Here is a 20,470-nt window from a genome sequence, read left to right as displayed (position 1 = left end):
GCCCAGAAATCCAAATGTCAGTGACACAACAGTCACCAGTGCGATGACAAACTTTACAGTGTTTGGAAGGGGTTTGAAATGAAAGAAAAGCAAGCTCAGGAGGAGCTGTCCTCAGTCCTCCTGTGTCTGCAAATTAGGATGACAGAAATGACTAACCTGTGACCTTAGGCCTTCTTCACCGTCAAACACAGACAGCTGGCATGGGTTTAAATACACATTGATTTTGCGGGTTTTAAAAATGCATCAGGTCTTTGGCTCTGGTAGTAGAATTAAATTAGAAGTTAAAAAGGTTTCCAGTGTCCATTGCCCAGAAACACAATCCTGAGAGGCTGCAGTTTCAAACACATTATTCTGGCAATCTGACCCAGGGAGGGGGGCAACGTCTACAGATATTTAAAAAGAAGTGTAATTCTCTCTCTGTGTGTGTACCTATGGAATTTTCCCAAACCAACTGCTTTCAAAGTGCTTTCACAGTTTCTTAAGCTAGGCTTCCCTTGACTGAGATATTCTTATGACTGAGATAATGACCAATCAGTCATTTTAGAGGGCGGCTTTTATTGGGTAAGGATTTTTTTCCAAGCAGTTTGTAACTTTCCATAGACACAGGATTCTCAGATATGCAGGATATATACATACACGTACACAAAGATACAGAATGTCTTTGAGTTGACCCAGAGGCTAGGGTCATAGGATACTGATGCCCTTGAAACAACCTTCAGAGTGTCTCTGGGTGCTTCCCGGTTGCCACCCCTGCTCTCAAGTTTCGTCTTTCAGAGCTTGAGAAACATCCGTAGCACCTCTTACTATTCTGACACCTTTACCCTTGAGTGACTCTCACTCCTTTACGTGCCTGATCCCTCCCCAAATGGTCTCAGCCATTCCCCAGATCCAAAACCATCTCAGGCGGGTACAAAGTAATAAAAGTTGCAGCTCAGAACAGTCAGGACTGTCTCTCTGACATGAAAAGATCCCTTAGTGTTCGGGGACGCTGGAGAAGGCGGCTGGAAGGAGCGTCTCAAGTCGCCACACTCAGCCTGAAACACAAGGTCCGGAAATGGTGCTTTCTGCGGCTGATCAAGCTGGAGGCGGGTTGTTTCCAAATGAATCTGTCCCTTCTGCCCTCTGCCTACAGAGAGGTGAATGCAGGAGACAATGTTGAAGCTGTGGTAGGCCCCGGGAGGGCAGAGATGTACTCATTCGGGCTCCCCTCCCTGCCCCAGGGTCTCTTAGCTCAGTGCTTAGAAAGCTCTTCTTGATAGGTTCATTAACTATGTAATGGGTCCTCACCTGAATGTTCCTGTGGTCCTGGACCTCAAGCTCACGCGTTCCTAAGTCTAGTGATTCCAAGCCTCCCGGAGATGCCCCGTTGTTGAAACCGGGCTGGGGAGGACAGCCGTCAGGGCAGGAGCAGCCACGGAGAGACAGCCCAGGTTTTGTCTACAGAGGGCTGTGTTCAAGGTCATGAAACCAGACTCTTCCTCTTCCACAAGCCCCTCCTGCTTTTGACCCAAACCTCATCCCCTTCCCATGTTTGAAGTCTTCCTCAGGGCATCTCTCCAGTCTGCATGCTTGATGCCTGGAGGTTCTGTCTGTCTTCCCTCTGCCTCTTACCTCCAACCCAAATCCATCACAAGTTCTCCTGACTCGCAGCCTACATGCTGTGAAAATACTCTCCGCTTCCCATCCCTGGTGCCTGGACCTACACAGATGTCCCCTCGCCTCGCCTGCGTGTCATTGACCTCCCTGCCTTAAATGCTCGCTTTTCCAGAACATCCTTTGGCCATGCAATGAGCTCACTGCAACAGTGGCCAGGGCCCTCCCTGCTCTGGCTTTGACAACTGGTGCTGTGCACACTCTCCACGGTCCGGGCTCACCTTGCCTTCCCCAGCCCACACCAAGCTTCCCACTGCCGCCGAGCCTCTCCCCAGGTCTGGGGTCTGCAGCTTGGAACTCACCTTCCCTCCCCTCTCCCAGCAGAGGATCCCCTTCTCACTGAAGATGCTCTCCCCGTTCTCACCTGGTCCTGAACATCTGTGGATCTTACCAACCACACCTTGGAGGGCAGATCGCACTTGGAAGACGTCCTTTCTTAACCGATCATGACAAGGACCTGCTTTAAGCACGTTTGCAATCTGCCCCTCTTGCCTCCGGAAGGTGAGAAACTATCCTATACGTTTCTTGATTAATTTTGGTGTTTCTGTTCAGGTCAACCACACTCAAGAATCAGCAGTTCTCCAAGGATTTTTTTTTTTTTTTTTAAATAATGAACTTCCGCAGTGAAGGGGGAGTGTGCCAATGAGTTGATGTGTGTAGAACAGAGATGGGAAGGTCACTGTCATCAGCATATATTGATTTGGCTCTCCGGAAGTGACGGCTTCTAATGATCTAATGTACTTAAAAGAGATGCCAGATGGATGGATGAATCGTAGACCCTCTATGACAGCACATTCCTTTTCAAAAGAACCACTCCCACCCCCAGGCTGTGTACAAAGACAAGTCCAGGTCATAAGCCGGTAGAGATCTCCTGCTCCCCGGTGGATCGAGTGTAAACCGAGCTTGCCCTGTCGGACACGTCTCCCAGGAAAACGGGGCAGTGTTTGCAGAAGCATCTGGCGATGTGCTTTCGGAAGAACTTTAAGAGGTAGTTTCTGAACTTCTCCCCCACGAAGGCGTAGATGATGGGGTTGATGCAACAGTGCGTCATCCCAAGGGTCTCGGTCACCTGCATGGCTTGGTCCAGCCTGTTGGAGCTGCTGCAATTATTCAGGCCGAAGGACTCCTGGAAGGTGCTCAGGAGAAGCACGATGTTGTAGGGAGCCCAGAAAAGAAAGTAAACAATCACGATCACGAAAATGAGCCTCACCGCCTTGTGCCTCTTCTTTTCGTTTCGGCACCGAAGCAGGGTCTTGAGGATGGCCGAGTAGCAGACGACCATGACGAGCAGGGGCAGGACCAGACCCAAGATGGTCATCTTTAATGTCAGGAAGTTCTTCCAGAAATGGTACTGAGTGGGTGGGAAATGAGGGCTGCAGGTCAGGCGAGACCTCTCTTTCTGGGATCTGGTGAAGATGATCCCGGGTAGAGAGGCAAACATGGCCACCACCCAGGTGACCACGCTCGTCACCACCCCAAAGGTGACCGTCCTGGCCTTTACGGCAAACACAGCGTGGACGATCGCCAGGTACCTGTCAATGGTCAGGAGGATGATGAAGAAGATGCCCGTGTAGAAGCCTATGTAGTAGAGCCCCGTCAAAATCTGACACAGCCTATTTCCAAAGATCCACTGGTCCGCGGCGTAGTGGGCCCAGAACGGGATGGTGAGAAGGAAGAGCAGGTCAGAGATGGCCAGATTGAGCAGGTAGATGTCAGTCATGCTCTTCAGCCTTTTGCAGTTGATGAGGATGAGGACAACCAGCATGTTGCCCACAAAACCAAAGACGAACACCAGCGAGTAGAGCGGTGGAAGGAGCCTGGCTGCGATCTTTCTCACGTCGGTCTTCTGACAGGGCTCTGACATCCCGTAATCAATGTCATAGTATGGAGTCGGTGTGGGGTCATTCATTTTGCTCGACCCTGGGAATTAAGAAAAAGTGCTCCTTTATTCAGCCCTAGAATGTTCTGAGCGGTCCACCACGACCACAAACTGTCTTAGACCTCCACAGGCTTTCCGCATTGGTGCCTTGATTTCCACATTTAACTGAGTTCCCTTTTGTGGCCAAAACAAAGGACTTTTGCAGGAAAGGGAAGGCTCGCCATGGGTGTCTCTGATCGCTAGATGGAGAGCATGACTCCCGGGGAAATTCACAAAACTGTCATCTAACCAAATAAGATCTGGTGCCCCGTGGCCACGTGGAGAGAAGGTAGCTTTCATCACAATTTCAAGAAACTGACTCGGGTGCCATCTCACACTGTCTGATGATCTACTATGCTGTCGCTGCCCTTCCCCAGGGGCTGAGCTTACATAGAGCATTCACGGAGTGCTAGTAACCATTAACGGCTCTCCAGGGCACTCTGTGGGCCAGCCAGCTGTTCTGAGCTTCACACGCATTCATTCATTTAATCCTCAAGGTCACTGTAGGAGTCAGGTCAGGTTATTGCCCCATGTTGCTGATGAGAACCTCAAAGCACAGAGAGGCTGAATAACTTGCCCAAAGACACACAGCTAGGAAGCAACTGATTTGGAAGGCAGGCAGCCTGTGCTCTTATCCACCAGCTACCCTGGTCTCTTGCTTCTCGGTGAGAGAACTAGAACTTGGCATCGCCAGGTTGGTGTCCCAATACAGTCAGAACGAGATGGGGTGAAGCCCGAGTACCCTGAGAAGGTCATGGGAGCTAGCAGCCAGCTGTAAAATCTAGACTCCCATTCTCACTTTTGCTCTCACATTGCCTTGCCTGGTCAATTTCAGTTCCATGGCTTTATTGAGAAATTTCTTTAATCCATGTGGGTCTGAAGCCTCCTGGATCTCAGATTAGGCAGTGGGAGGAGCACACAGAAACTTTCCCCTTAAATTCTGAGCCAGAACAAAAATCGTTACACTAAATGTGCTGTGGAACTGATTATTAAAGGGAAACTTAATTTGATATTTGTACTAATGACATTAATTGGACAATGTTTACCTTCCCTTTTTGGGGGGCGAAAACAAACAGAAGAGTTAGACTTAGATACAATTTCTGCTTGGAAACACATTCAGAGGGCACCCCATCCCAGGGAGGGGGAGGGGATTTTCAGTTCCTCTTACCCGATTAAAATCTATAATCTCTGCCAAGATTCTGGCCAAGAATCACCTCCTTTCAAAAGCTTTCTTTTGAAAGGTGAAGCTTCTTTCCTTTTTTTTTCTTCTCTCTTTCATTCTTTCTTCCTTTCTTTCTAGTATTGATCCCTTACAATCTTTCATTCACAATCGTGTTCTGTATCTTCGATATTATCACCATCTGAAACTCATTCTAAATTCTAACTCTTTTCTTCTCTCAAAGATTACGTTTCAAGATAGCTCTAGGAGCACTTGGTGTTTGTCTAATGGGTTTCCTGTAAGCCCTTTTACTCATCACAGAAGCAGAGCTAACTAACAGGCAAAGTGGCTGAAAGGTGACTTACCAGGAGGGTTCTCGTAGGGGGACGGATGTCTCAGCTCCTCTGACCAGCTGAGCTGTGCAAATCAAACATATAGGCAGCATAAAAGTAGGAAATGCACAGTTTCTAGTGAAAGGGGGGAGGCGGAGTTTGGTGAATAAGTATATTGCCTGGGAGAAAAAAAAGAAAAAAAAATCAGAGAACAGTTCTTCTTTTTCAGCTGAACTCGAAATAGATTGCCGTCTACATGTCTGTCCTGAGCGCTTATTCATGGATTTCGTGGATTACACTTATGTCTTTTGTGTTCTGTTCATCCAACGACACAGAAACTGTTAGAAAATAGTATTGAAGGATATTAGAACTAGAAGAACATTCGCGTTTATGGAATCAAAATCCCTCATTTTCCCGAAAGAAATTGCTGCTTCGGAGACCCATGATTTATTTGTAGAAGACCACATGGCTTATCGATGGCAAGGCGAAAATGGGAGAGATTCTGATTCTCTTACTATTTGTCCTCAATCAAAGCCACTGAAGCTAACTTGAAATTGAGGGGGGAATGCTTCCCATGAACCCCGTGGTCCCCATTACCCATTTCCCCTGGCCCCTGTGCTTTTCCCAGCTCACACCCATACCTCACCTTCCCACCCTGTACTATTTTTTTCTGCAAATGAAAACAACTGATCGTCTAACGGGCTTTACTTGTGGGCTCACCTGTGAGCTAAATCTGTTGCCCATCTTCCTTGGGTTTGGGTATGTCCTGGGGCTCGTCATTATGAATCTCCTCCACCTAGTGGAGCCCTCAAACCAGCAAGCCTTCATGACTACCTGCACTATGCCAGATACATAGACAGCCGAGATCCTGCCTCCAAGGACACAGTCTGTCTGTGGCTCTGAGAAGTTGTCCACATAAAATGAGCAATAATTGGTGGCCTCGGGTCAGGTTCAGGAGTATTTGACAATCCCATATGCAGTCACAGCTTTCTTGGTGGTTGGTTACTTATCTGAAAACCTCAACTGTTGACTTGGGGAGCTGAACGCCCAGGGGGCAGCACCCTAAGCCTCAAGAGCGCCCTCTGGGGGTCTTCCACTTCCTCCACTATAGAATCAGAAACTTCAGCTTGTGGTCTAAGAAAGGGCGGAGACCCCAGACCTGCGGAGGCTGCCTCACACAGGGCTAAGCACGTGACCTCCGCAGCCAGACCTGGGGAGCTTGAAGCCCCGCCCTACCCTCCGCTTTCAGATCTTGCAATGGGCTGAATAATGGGTTTGTGGGGGAGGGGCACACGAGGCAGCCGCACCCAGAATTTAGCACATAATATCTGCTCGGGAAACAGCAAACTCCTACCCACTCATTCCGTGATTCTTTCCTAGGGAGAGTTTATTTGATAAAATTTTAATGGAATTGGCTCCCGGGGTCCTTGTCTAGAGCAGAGTCTCAGCGGCCTAGGGGTGAAGCCACGGGTGAAGCAGGGTCATGAAGCTAGGGACTGGTGCTTGGAGAAAAGACTAGAAGGAGGTGATGGCTAGGACAGCCATAAAAGCACAGAGACAGCCCAGCAATCAGTAACCACCCACCCAGGACCATGCTCTTGTGTCACAACAGAGCCCAGCAATTGGTCATTGTAACCGGGACAGTGAATCATGAAAAAAAAGAAAAAATCTTCAAGTTCATCCTGTGTGTGCAAGTCAGGAGGCAATGATTAAGAAGAACCTGCCTCTGCAGACATACTCCAGGGCTAAGTTCCAAGCTTCATCGTTTGTCACTTGGCTCTGAACAAGATTTTGAAAGTCCCCAAGCCTTATCTGTGAAATGGGGGCAAAAACCAAACCCCAAATCACAAACTTATTTGATAGGTCTGTGGTCAAGATCAAATGATATAACAAGAATGGGGTGCTTCGCAGATATTGGCCCTCCACGGGCTATGTAATGAGGCCTTATATTTTACGAAAAAATGGGTTCGCAAAATGGATAGCAAATAGGTCAATATAAAATTTTGCAGAAAGCAGGCGGCATCAATAGTCTTGGTCCTCGGAAGAGCAGCCTTGTGTTCACCGCTGGTAACGTGTGTGTGTGTGTGTGTGTGTGTGTGTGTGTGTGTGTAGAACTCTCAGCTGCTGCTGGATAAATGTTACATTTCTGTAATGTTGCAATACTGTCACCACCGGAGCTGGTGCTTCTCCCTGTGAAGTTCTGCTTGTCCATTGTCCAGGCAGCGGAGGCTGTGACGGGTGCTCGCCCCTGGAGGGCAGTATGGAGTAGTGGTGCAGGCTTGGAGTCCCCACTCCCACCCCACCCCACCAGGGTGCCCTTGGCAAGATACTTGCTCTCTCTTGAGCTTCCATATCATCAACTGGGGAATGACATGCTAGACCCTGGGGGTCCTGAAGGCAGCTCCCCCGTTCAATACCTGATGACTCTATGGCCACGCTGGTTTGGACAATACACATTTGGAGGGGATAACAGGGGGAGGATTCATAGAACGTGGAAGCCCAATTTAGTGGGTGTGTCACGCCTTTCAGATTTCAGGGTTCAGAGAGGGATTCAGGTCACCTCTCGGGGTGGAGCTCCATCCCAAGGAGTTACAAGGAAGTGAGGATCCATGGGAACTTCTTCAGCCTTGAATCAAGGAACCATTTCCGTCTGTCATGCCATGACTGAGTTTCATGGTCTCAGATTCTCTTTGGCCCTGTTTGCAAGGCTCTTGTTCTCCTGCGGATGACATTCAGACTCCCCAAGAGAAATGATCCTTTGACCTGTTTGTCATTCTGGACTTGATGCCCATAATGGAAGGCATCTTGAGCCCGCCCTCCTTTCGGAGAGTTGGCCAGCCTTTGAAATAGCTGGTGTCCAGGCATTGAATCCAGGTTGGGTGGACGGCTCCACTCCTGCTGCCCCATGCAACTCTTCAGTCTAGATGCCGAGCATCCGCCAGGGGCTAGGGAAACACTGGTTCCTCTCCTTGGGTTCAGAGGGTCAGCCTTATGAGCCCAGCTCCTGTCACCTGCCACACAGCAGCTCACACACACATAGTTCCTCCCTCCCTTTCTCTCTGCCTTCCTCCCTTTCTTCCTTCCTTCCTCTTTCTTTTTATGGGAGTCTAATTTAGATGCAGCAAAGTGCACTAGTCCTAGGTGCACAGCTTGGTCAAGTTTTGACATGTATATACCCACATAACCACCCCTCCCCAACCGAGATGATACAGCATCATCCTAACACCCCAGAAAGTGCCCTTGCACCACACCCAGGGGTAAGGGCCACTTGACTTTGGTTACCATGGACCATCACGTGTCTCTCCTTTAAATTCAGATAAATGGAAACATAGATGCTATCCTCTTCTGTGTCTGGCTTCTTTTGTTCAGTATAATGCCATAACTATATTCGCCAGAGTTCCGTTATTAGATGTTCATGCTCTTTCCATCGATCACATTATGGACCATGTGTTCTCAGTGTGGCTGCCAGTGCCCTGATATCCCCACCAAGGAGGATACTCCTTGTTGAAGGTGCAGGTGAAGGTGAAGCCACCTTCACCAAGAAAGTCCAAGAATTCCCATGGTTCTCAAAGAAAGAGGAAAAATCCTTCCCTACCACCTGTGTGTCTTAGCAATGATGATAGGGTCCCATGGCTCCCAACACTGCTTCACCTTTGGTCCCGGATACACTTCATGGTGAGTGGGCCTGGGGGTCATTGCACTGTCTTCTCAACCTCTGATGTCTCTGTCCTTCTGGTCCTTCCCAGAATGACCCCCTTCCCAGCGCCTGCACCACATTCCCCATGCCGTGTGCAAATCATCACACCACATGGACACGTGCAGACTGTCTACCTCCTTGCTTAGTAGATATGTCCAGATGTGGTGGCAACCCTTTAACTCAGCTGAGAAGTTTGCTCTATGAATTTTGGGTATTTTTTTCGAGTCAGTGCCCAGACATGGTGCTCATACAGTGTAGTGCACTGATGAAGGTATGTAATAGGCCCACTGTGACTTCGGATTGGATCACACCTGCACCTCTGTCTACAGCTGTATGCAAAACAGGATATCATACAGGACTTTTCCTGTTGCCCCAGAACTGGCAGTTATGGCCTGAGGCTGAGGGCAGAGAGGTGTTAAGTACCTTACAGTTCTAAGGAAAACCACTGACACCTGGGGTCACACATCTTCTTAGGGGGCTTCCTAGACTGACAGAATCAGCTCTGTGCCCCTGGTTGCCATGTCAACTCATCACACCCTTGTCCTATAAGGAGACAGATTTGAGCAGGAAAGGGTTGTCGAAATGGGTGGGCTTGATGGAGAGGTGAAAGGGAGGGGTCCTCTCCTCAAAGCCAAGGGCGGGGATTCTGAGAAAACCATGTGAGGAATGGGAGCTTGCAAGAAGGGAAGGCTGATACCTCCTTCCTGGGTGGGGGATCTTCTAGGTAGCAGGTCAGCTGAGCAGGAGAAGAGGGGATTGGAAAAAAGAGATGGTGGAGGTGGGACATAGCAGTGAGCCAGCAAGGAGGTCCCAAGGATGTGAGATCACAAACATAGTGTCAAAGTGACAACTGCCCAAGACATTTCCAACCTCAGGCACTCACCAAACCCAGGGCCAGCCCTCCTTTAAATTCACAGAGGTCAGCTTACCAGCTCAGAGGCCTCTTCTCTCTGACAAGCTTCCTCTTGGTGGCTCTTGGTGGCCCTTACTGCTGCTGACTAATCAGCCCTGAAGCCATTTCAATTTGTTAAGGAAATCTTAATAATGAGAAGAAGGCAAAACAGAGAAGGATGGGGTCTGGGTGGCTCACTCCCAGGAGGCGGCAGGGCCTTTGAGCATCACGAGCATTGGAGGACGGCACGGGGTGGGCCCTCTGCCAAGTCCCCAACTCCACCAGAAGTCTTAAGCCACCCATCCCTGGGAAGGACGACCTTCCCTGGCAGCTGCTTGACTCAAACAGCCCACTCAAATGTTCTTCTCGGGATAAAGAAGACTGGGTTTCCACATCTAGAAATGGAAAGAGTTGGCAGCTTTTAAGTAGTGGTTTCTTTGGTGGCAATAAAATTCTACTGTAGCTATGACTACTGTGTTCTGGGACTATCATTGAGTTGGTGACTCTCTCCTCTGGGCTCTCAGAACATTTCACATACAGCTCTACTTCTGTGCTCTGCACAGTGCCTGGTGATTCACAAACACCCCATTCTCTACCCTTCCTCCCCTCCCCGATCCCTCCACTTAAAGGGCTCTCAGACCATGGGAATTAACACACCCATCTTCATGTGCCTACTCCAGACTGGTGCATGGTAGATCCTCAAGGGGGTTTGCTGCATTGAATTCCATGATGGAATAAGAGACGGATACTTTCCTGAATTTTAGATGTACTAATTAGCCTTTGTGCTTCTTGGTAAACAGCTGCCACAGCTCAGTGACTTAAAACAGCAAGCGTGGACTTCTTGTTCCTATGACATGTGGCTGCTGTGTGTGGCTGGGGTCTGGCTCTGTTTTCTGTGTCTTCTTGCTCGCATGGCATGGCACCTGCTGTGGCCTGCGAGGGACCTTCCTGTGGCCGAGCAGGGAGAGCCAGAGGCTCAGCCCAACCACCTCTGTCACTCTTTGTGGTTGAACCAGGTGGCACTTCTGCTCACTCTTCATGGTCAAGCCTCCTGTGGATGGAGGAGGGACACCTAACACTCTAAGTCATAAGTCACATCACAAGGACAGGCATGTGTCATCACACAGGGGAAGGAGTGAAAAGTGGCAAAGAGTAAGACAATCTACCACGCCACAGAATAACAAACCAGGCAGGCTTTTTTTTAAAAAAAAAAATTATTATTATGTTTAGAACCCTAAACATACCATCTACCCACCCCCCCGCTTCTTAGCAGATTTTTAAAATGTACAATACAGTATTGTATCAACAGGTACAATGTTATAAGCAGATGTTTGACTTCTCATCTTGCACAACTGAAATTTTATGCACATCAATAAACATATAAAGAAAAGGCGGTGTGTACATGCAATGGAATATTTTATTCGCCCTTACACAAAGGAGTTCCTGCCATATGCAGAACCATGGGTGAGCCTTGGGGACATAGAAGGACAAATGCTACATGGTTCCCCTTACATGAGGTACCTAAAATAGTCAGAATCATGGATGAAAAGAGTGGAATGGTGATTACCAGAGGCGGGTGGGGGAGGGGAGGAGAAAACAGGGAGTTGCTCATCAGATAGTTTTTCAAACAGCAATGTAGTTAGAGCATTAATTCGTCTCCCAAATCATAGCTTAAAAACCCAATATTTATGATCTCCCTGATATGAGGAAGTTGAGAGGCAATGTGGGGGGGGAGAGTTGGGGGGTAGGAAAGGAATAAATGAAACAAGATGGGATCGGGAGGGAGACAAACCATACGAGACTCTTAATCTCACAAAACAAACTGAGGGTTGCCGGGGGAGAGGGTGGTTGGGGTTATGGTCATTGGGGAGGGTATGTGCTATGGTGAGTGCTGTGAAGTGTGTAAGCCTGACGATTCACAGACCTGTACCCCTGGGGCTAATGATACATTATATGTTAATTAGAAAATCCCCAATATTTACATTTCATCATCCAAACAAAATTTCATGTATTCATGAGGATACTACAAATATCGGAAGGCAAAGCATGCTCTCCCCACCTCAAACACATGCACTTCTTTCTGAAACCTTCTCTAGCCATGAACCAGGAAAGGAAAACATTGTCACTTAGAGCTCCTGAGCTACCAGGTTCCAGAAACCCTGTGTTTCCTGCTTGTGTCAGATCAGAAATGCACTGGGTCACAAGTGTACACATCTTTAACTTGGCTCACCCAAGATAAAAATCTTTGCTGACTTAAGTGAGCCAACTCCTGTGTCCTTTGCAAATTGGGTTTAAAAATTCACTTAGGGGTCTGTGTGACTTAGGAGTTCCCACTCCAATCCAGACAGTTGGAACATGAATGACATTTGCAGAGCACAGAAGGGTTTGAACACGATCAAACCCATGACTTTCTAGACTTCATAATGATATGGGGTTTGTGGCTGCAAGGCTGTGAGATTAAGACCCAGTTGAGATGCTGCCTGTGAGGTGTGTGCTATGACCGAAATGGTAGGAGTTAGACGTTACATCGCCATGAGCTTATAAACCCATAGCCCAGACCCCGGACTCCCCGATCAACAACTGTTCATGTTGAACATACCACAGGTTCCAATGATCTAAGCTCAAAACCAGAATTCTCTCTGTGACTAATACAGTATTTTCAGGATTGACCTAATAGCAACTCTTAAAATGATATTCTGCTCCATTTGCAAGTTACAGTTCCAGTTTACTTTTATTTTTACTTTATTATTATTGTTATTTTTATATATGCGAACTCTATGCCTGGACCCAAAAATGAGGAGCTGGAAGGTAGTTTGGAAAACACTTTATCCTAACCTTTCTAGAGTCTTCCTTGCGTAGGTCGACCTGATCTGGCTGGTTAGATCCCAAGATTCACAGGCTAGGGTATGACTTCTAAGGCAAGGGCCTCTGTCATGTCTCCAGGCCCCTTCTCTGTCCTGGAGACACACCCCAGGACTCCCACCAGAGCACACGGGGGAGTTCTGGCTGCACCGTTTTCTACTCCCCAAGGCTACTCTCCTGGACCTCCATGAGCTGGTTCTGGGGAAGGGCAATCTTTTGGGCAAGAGTGATTATGATGACGTCTGTGGGTTGAGTGGGGAGAAGATGGGGCCAGGGCAGCAGGGACAGGTAACAAGAAGGTAAACACAATCAGATCCAAAGACTTGAGGCCTCTACAGGTTCTGACATATCCTTCCTGGCCTTTCCTCCTAGTTGATTCTGGAAACATCGCTGTGGGGGCGGGGCAATGAGTGGCAGGGTGGGGGTGCAGGGGGGAGGGGCTCACACAGTCTCCCAAGCTCTTGCTCCTGCCTTCCTGATGCAGGGTCATTCACCTTCATGCCTTCTTCCGATCACTACCTGCAAAACTTCCCTTTCCCTGCACAGACCGAACGAGGGTTTTTATTCTTCTTCTCATTATAGACGACACAGACTAGATCAACAAACATGTTCATGCATTTTTACATAGCGGGAATGTGGCTTACAACACACGTGAACAGTGAGGCATGATATGTAAGAGATTTCCAGTGCAGGCTGCATGGTTGTCATGGATAAATGGAAAATTAGCAAATGTGTGTCATGTACTTACACGGGAGAGGTGATCGGACCCAAACGAAGCTCTCAGAGGGTTCTTGGGGTTCCCAAGCTCTCCCTGAGCCGGTGGGGCCTTCCAAGTTAATATTGGTGGGAAGCAGGGCTGGGGGTAGCACAACTATCTGGCTGGACCAACGAAGACCTTCCTTTCCTCCTCACTCAGGCTCAGCCATGTGCACACCTCCCACCTCTTGGCACTCGGCCCTCACCCCACCCTCCCTCACGCCATCCACCTGTGCCCACTCGCCCCCCTCCCCCCTCCAGCTGAGCCCCTGTCCAAAGGGATAGCATAGCAGAGCTACTGAAGCAAAGGTGAAGGCTGGGAGAAGCACATAAGTATTTTCCAGATGCGGCATTTTTCAGGAACTGGGAGGAGCTCATTGGAGAAGTCTTGGTCTCTACCCACAGTTGTTCTGGACTATCCCCTGAGTGTGCGTTGGCTACCCTGAGGTTCCTGGGCACTCACCTCAGAGACTCACAGGCCTCCCTTCTTCAACAGACCTTTGAGGCTTTATTATCATAAACCGATTGCCGTCCCCCATCAAAAGCAAGAAGCAAACTTCTACTCCTCTACAAGCCAACTGAGACCTCCTGTTCCCCCGTGGAAGGCGTGTATGTGGAACTCATTCGATCCGCGGGCTCCCCATAGAAGACTGGGCATTGTTTGCAGAGGTGTTTGGCGATGTGCTTTCGGAAGAACACGGAGAGGTACCTTCTGAACTTCTCTCCCACGAAGGCGTAGATGATGGGGTTGACGCAACAGTGCGTCATCCCGAGGGTCTCCGTCACCTGCATGATTTGGTCCATCTGACTGGTGCTCTGACAGTTGCTCACATTAAAGGACTCCTGGAAGGTGCTCAGGAGAAGCACAATGTTGTGGGGAGCCCAGAAAAGAAAGTAAACCATCATGATCACGAAAATGAGCCTCACCGCCTTGTGCCTCTTCTTTTCGTTTCGGCACCGAAGCAGGGTCTTGAGGATGGCCGAGTAGCAGACGACCATGACAAGCAGGGGCAGGACCAGGCCCAAGATGCTCCTCATGATTGTATGAAAATTCTTCCATGCTTTTGGAAATTGAGAGCTGCAAAAGGTAATATCATCTTCCTCTTCCAGTCCCCCGAAGACGATCCCGGGGAGAGCGGCGAAGACAGCCACGGCCCAGGTGACTCCACTTGTCAACACCCCAAAGGTGACCGTCCTGGCCTTTAATGCAAACACAGCGTGGACGATCGCCAGGTACCTGTCAATGGTCAAGAGGATGATGAAGAAGTTTCCTCCAAAATACCCAACGTGATACAGCCCGGTGAATGACTTACACATCACCTCCCCCAAGAGCCAACCGTACACGGCGTAGTGGGCCCAGAACGGGATGGTGAGAAGGAAGAGCAGGTCAGAGATGGCCAGATTGAGCAGGTAGATGTCAGTCATGCTCTTCAGCTTTTTGCAGTTGATGAGGATGAGGACGACCAGCATGTTGCCCACAAAACCAAAGATGAACACCAGCGAGTAGAGCGGAGGCAGAAGCCCAACTACGGTCTGTCTCACATTGACCTTCAGACAGGGCAAGCTGTAATCATAGTCATAATTGGTGGTGGGTTCTTCATTGCCGGCCTGGATATTGGATGTAAACAGAGAATGCGACGTGGGCTGCATGCTGTAGCTGGCCTGGGCAAACGTGCCATTGTCACCCATCTTTCTCCGTGCTGTAATCAGAGAACAAAATGATAGCATGCTATGTAACCCTGCTGTCCCCACGCTTAAAAAGATCCTTGCTCTGGGTCAGTGATGGCCTGGTCTTTGTCTCTGCTTTGCGACTGTGTCCTGGAAAGCTCCTATGCTGGTTGATCACTTCCCTTTATTCCTGGGAGCAGACGCTAGCTGTCTCCCCACCAGCCATTTCTCAACATCCTGGGCCTTCCCAGAGGACCGGACTCTCATGGTACAGTTCCCTGTGCCGCTCTGTCTCCTCTGCAGGGGAGGTGGTTGGGGGGGAGAGCACGCGGGCCGATGACCCATTCCCGGAAGGCAACGAGGAAGGGCATTCTGTGGGTGGGCCTCTGAGAATGCTTTTCTGGGACAGGAGAGATGCAGCAGATACCCGGGCCTGCCCCTTCCACTTCTGGAGCCTGTCTTGTGAAGGCTTGGTGTTTGGGACCCTGAATGAGAGACTTCGAATGGAGCAAAACCAGGTGGAGTCCCAACGCCACCAAGTCATAAGCCCAACTTTGAACTACTTATGAACTGCTCAACTCATTCTCTGATTTCTTGTGATTTGAAAAGTAATAAGCCCTTGTTTTTAAGCTACTGGGAGTCCCATGTTCTGTTACTTGCAGCCAAACGCCTTTTGACTAGCTCTCAACTCTCTGCCTCCATCTCCCCGCCAAAGCTTCCTGGGTGAGGTTGCCATGACAACCCAACTACCAAATGCCCAGCTCTGCTTCAGCTTCATCCTTGATAAGCGTTGGATCCTTCTGCTAAGTTCTTTCGTTTAAAACTCATTTGCCTTCTGGGAGGTGCATGCGTGCCTCGTGCCTCCTTATCCACTTGCTTCGTTGGCGTCTCCTTCCCCTGCCCACCCTGGGAGAACCCCCAGGCAGGATCCTTGGCTGCCATGTCTTTTCCTGCCACCTCTTTATTCTCGACCCCAAGTTCTTGCTGAGTCGTGTTGTCTAATTGCAGGTTTGTTTTTTTTTTTTAATTTTATTTATTTATTTGACAGACAGAAACCACAAGGAGGCAGAGAGAGAGGAAGGGAAGCAGGCTCCCTGCTGAGCAGAGAGCCTGATGTGGGGCTCGATCTCAGGACCCTGAGATCATGACCCGAGCTGAAGACAGAGGCTTAACCCACTGAGCCACCCAGGCACCCCTAATCGCAGGGTTTTAGGTGCCCTGAATGCCAACGCATCCCAATGCTCTGCCTTCTACCTCTACGTCTTTCAACCTCTACCTTAGCACCTTTCAACCTCTATGTCTCAGAGCTGAATTTCCCATTGCCTCCTGCATGGCTCCCCATGGGTTTATCTATTCAACCAGCATTTACTGAGCACCTACAGTGAGCTGAACTCTGTTCTATACTACTGTCCTTATCATTGTCCTGTGAATTCTACCTCACAAACACCTCCAGGCTCACCTCCTCTGCACATCGGTCAGCTGCCACTGTCTTGGCTTAGACCTTCCCCATTTCCATCGTTGCTGTGGTCTTGCCTTGCTTGCAGCTTATTCCTGACCATGCTCCCTTTCAGCCTGTCTTCCCCAATACTAGCAATGGGATCCTGTGCTTCTCAACTGAAAACCGCAGTGGTCCACACACTGTAGGTGGCGGGACCTCAAAGGCAATGCTCAGACCATTCGTCAGTCTTTTCTGTCTTTCTTTCTTTCTTTTTTTTTTTAAAGAAGATTTTATTTTATTTATTTGACACAGAGAGAGCACTCAAGTAGGCAGAGCAGCCGGCAGAGGGAGAGGGAGAAACGGACTTCCCGCTGAGCAGGGAGCCTGATGCAGGGCTTGATCGCAGGACTCTGGGATCATGACCTGAGCCGAAGGCAGACGCTTAACCACCTGAGCCACCCAGGCGCCCCTCATCAGTCTTTTCTATGCTCACTTCTCAAACCCCAAGTCCTGTGCTCCCACCCCATCCGTCTTCCATCCATTTTCCTGCAAACTCACCTGCTTCAGTGGTGTTGCATAAGCTTGCCCTCTGCCTAGAACTCCTGGTGAACTCCTAGTCTTCTGCCAGTACTTCTTGCTCAAGCTCCCCTTCTCTGTGAAGCCAAACCTCCTCTGCTAACAAATCACTCCAATCGCCTCATAACATATGCCTCTAAACAAGCCCTTATCACACGATCTCCCACACACCATGTGCCCCTTGAAGTCCAGATCATGTTTCTGTTTCCAGCTCTCACAATATAGCATCTGGCTAAAGGAGGTACCAATAAATGTTAATTGAAGAAATTCATGAAAGTCTTTATACTGAGTAGAACATCTAACATCATTAGACTTGATTCTCAAGAATATTCTTTTTTTTTTTTTTCTTTTCCTGGTAGTAACTGTGAATTGGTTTTTATCTTTGTACACACCTTATTCTTCAATTTCTCTTATGATCCATACATTTCATAGACCTTACATTTCACTAAGCCAGATTCTTGGAAATCTGCTGCCACTAAAGAAGACTTCTAATCAAGCTCCTGGGGGATGGGGAGGAGAACGTATCCACCTCAAGAATTACATCTATGATCATTAATTGAATGCTCCTGAAGCTTCAGGTGCTGCGTTAAATACTGTGCATGAATTAGTTTAATATTTGCAAAGCTTTTGTGAGCAAGTATTTTTATATCTTACAAGGGAAGAAATTCAAAATTTAAGCATGGGCAAGTTAAAAGACTTTCCTAAGTTCACAAAACAAGTAATAGCTGAGCTGGATTTTGAACCTGGGGCTATTCTGTGACAAAAGACCCCAGGAGCTCCTATCTCCAGGCTGGGAGAGCAGAGGTGGACATGGAATAGGTAATGATTTTCTAGGTAGGCATGGAGGCTTGCACTTCTTTGGCATGTAGACTTAAAAACCACACATTCACCCCCATGAGCATGTCCCACATACACATGCAGGAGTGTGAGCATGTGTGCATGTGAACACACACACACACACACAAATAAGCTCCACAAGGGCAAAGAACTCTGTCTTTCTCTGGTGCCCCAGAGCCCGATCTGACACTTAAAGCCTGCTAAATAAGTATCATTTCTGTAAGTGAGTGACAGAGATCCAGCAGGCTGCAAGGTGCCAGAAAACACAACGACCCACTGTGGACTAGCTCCGGGGTAATCCAGTGGGAGACCCGTATAAAAACTAAGATACTGGGGATCCTTGCTCACAGCCCCTTATGTGCAGCATACCCTTGGGGCTGTTCTGTAACCAACCACAGGACTGGCCTCCTCATCTGCATTGGAAAGTGTGGACTGGACTGGTGTTTCTCAAATGCTGGGCTTTCGATCACACAGGAAGTCTGTCAGTCAGAAATGCACGCTCAGACCCTCTGGTGATTCAGATCGGGGATGGGGTGGGGTGGGGAAAGGGTAGGGCTCAAGGGGGCCAATTGCCTTGACCACTTCCACCGTGTGTTCTCTCCACATTGTTGTTTACCTGCACTGGCTTCTCAACTACCAGCCACCTCCTCCTCCACGACTTCTCCCCAGTCACTCCTGCACACCTAGCTCCTGGCATGGCAGATGCGTGCGAGGTGTCACTGTCAAGTGTCAGGACACATCCTGAATTGATTAAAAGCTGCCTCTCAGTAAAAGAGATTCCTCACTTCAGCCCCTGTGGGCTCCTGAATTGAGGCAAGAGGCCCATTTTGGTTCAGGGCTTGGACCATCATCTATACAGACTGTGAAGGGGGAGGGGCAATATTTGGGATAGAAAGTTTCAGCTCTTTAAAGCCCTAGGGGGCTGGGAGGGGAGGAGTGAGAGGAGCAGCCGCTGAGAGAAGCCTGAGTGTCCTTACACTTTGTGACTGTCTTCTTTAGTACTCTGTCCTCTCACGTGAGCCCCGTGGGGTGGTCTTACCCTGCTCTGCACTTGTTCACTGCCACTTGGGTCTCTTCAACATTTATGGTGCAGACACCACCCTCCAGACTTTTCTTCTCCAACACCATCCCCCAAGGTCCTAAGCTATGCAACCTTCAGGGTGCTCCCAGGCCTTGCATCTCCAGTGTTGGGATGCTTTGAGCCCATGATTCATAAAGGAATGGAAAAAACACCCACAACTCACCAGCGAATGGCTTCTCCCAAGTGGCACAGGAGGGTCAGGCTTCTCAGCAACTGAACCAAACAGATCTGGAGGTAGAAACTTGGTGTGCAGAAGTAGGAAATAATATTTCCTGCAGAAGAGGAAGGCGGAGATACAACAGCAAGTAATGGTAAAGATTTGAAAAAAAAAAAAAAAAAGAATGATATAGTTCTTCTTTTCCAGCCAGGAACATTGTACACTAGGTTGAGGTCTCCAGAGTAATATTAATTTTGAAATCTTACTTATGCAACCATGAGTGTGAGTCAGGCAAACCCTGTACATCTGCTCCTCTGTCTAACGACTTTGGGCTTCTTTATCTTGTGGGTCTCTATATCTGGCAATCTTCTCTCTTCTGCCAGTGATAATTTGCATGAAATGAGCACAACAGAACTCCGTTTTCCAGAGGATAAATGCTAACAGCAGGGCTGTTGGTGATGGTGGAGAAAACAGAATGAGTTTTATGACCATGCACACTGTTGACATTATGGAATTGGGATCTGATTGGAATTTTTCTTTCTTTTTTTTTTTTTCTTCTTCTTCTTCTTTTTGTGATGTTTACTAAAAGGGAATGCAAAATGGTCTCTTATATGAGATGTCCTTAGCAAGAAGGGCCTCAGTTATTATAGGTTCCACTCCCCAGAAAGAAGTTTTTCTAAAAGAAAACACCAAGGAGATTCAGGGAAGATGGTGGCATAGGAAGCATCAGAAATCTCTCTCCCCACCCAGACAACTGCCCTGGCAGAATCTGTCTGATCTAACTATTCTGGAATCTACTGAAGGCCTGCAACTGTCAAGAGGAGGCTTGGATGATCAATTGCAGTTAACTTGGGTCAATTTCAGCTTTTGACACAGTAGCAGCTACCTATCCCACACAACCTCGTCTTGACACATGATGTGTAAAAGTACTTCTTCAACACCGACAACCAAAAGAGGTGAGCCATACAAGATCAGAGTTTTGTGTGTTGTTAAGCTGTGTGATATTAATCTGGTATAAATTTAAATTAAAATGTTCTAATTATGCTACCTCCCCATGGTAACCACAAAGAAAATAGCTTTAGAACATACACAAAAGGAAATAAAAGTGAATTTAAGCATTTTTTTTACAATACACACACACACAAAAGAAGACAGTAGTGCAGAAAATGAGGGACAAAAAAAAAATTAGTGGGCGCCTGGGTGGCTCAGTGGGTTAAAGCCTCTGCCTTCGACTCAGGTCATGATCTCCGGGTCCTGGGATCGAGCCCCGCATTGGGCTCTCTGCTCGGCGGAGAGCCTGCTTCCTCCTCTCTCTGCCTGCCTCTCTGCCTACTTGTGATCTCTGTCTGTCAAATAAATAAATAAAAATCTTAAAAAAAAAGTTAAAAAAAACCCCCATTAGTATGCACATAGGAAAAAAATAGCAAAATGACAGAATTAAGTC

General features: G+C 48.3%; 1 protein-coding gene across 5 annotated transcripts; it reads right to left on the bottom strand.

The window, feature by feature from the left end:
• Window positions 1–535: 535 nt before the first annotated feature.
• Window positions 536–19,336, bottom strand: CCR5 (C-C motif chemokine receptor 5). Of its 5 annotated transcripts, none has more exons than XM_032317619.1 (3): window positions 19,033–19,336; window positions 14,056–14,969; window positions 536–2,722 (listed from the first exon to the last, which is right to left on the bottom strand). In XM_032317619.1, exons 2-3 carry the CDS (start codon window positions 14,956–14,958, stop codon window positions 2,504–2,506), a joined length of 1,122 nt encoding a protein of 373 aa, XP_032173510.1. In that variant the 5' UTR covers window positions 14,959–14,969; window positions 19,033–19,336; the 3' UTR covers window positions 536–2,503. The 5 variants fall into 5 exon arrangements, with proteins under 5 accessions (XP_032173510.1, XP_032173499.1, XP_032173505.1 ...); XM_032317608.1 differs by lacking the exon at window positions 14,056–14,969 and adding an exon at window positions 5,096–5,147 and having other exon boundaries at window positions 536–3,573; XM_032317614.1 differs by lacking the exons at window positions 14,056–14,969; window positions 19,033–19,336 and adding exons at window positions 5,096–5,147; window positions 5,783–6,182 and having other exon boundaries at window positions 536–3,573.
• Between the last annotated feature and the right edge of the window lie 1,134 nt (window positions 19,337–20,470).

This window comes from Mustela erminea, chromosome 1 (genome assembly GCF_009829155.1).
Source record: "Mustela erminea isolate mMusErm1 chromosome 1, mMusErm1.Pri, whole genome shotgun sequence".
Taxonomy (NCBI): Eukaryota; Metazoa; Chordata; class Mammalia; order Carnivora; family Mustelidae; genus Mustela; species Mustela erminea.
Note: the sequence above shows the minus strand (reverse complement) of the source record. Positions and strands in the feature narration are given on the sequence as shown.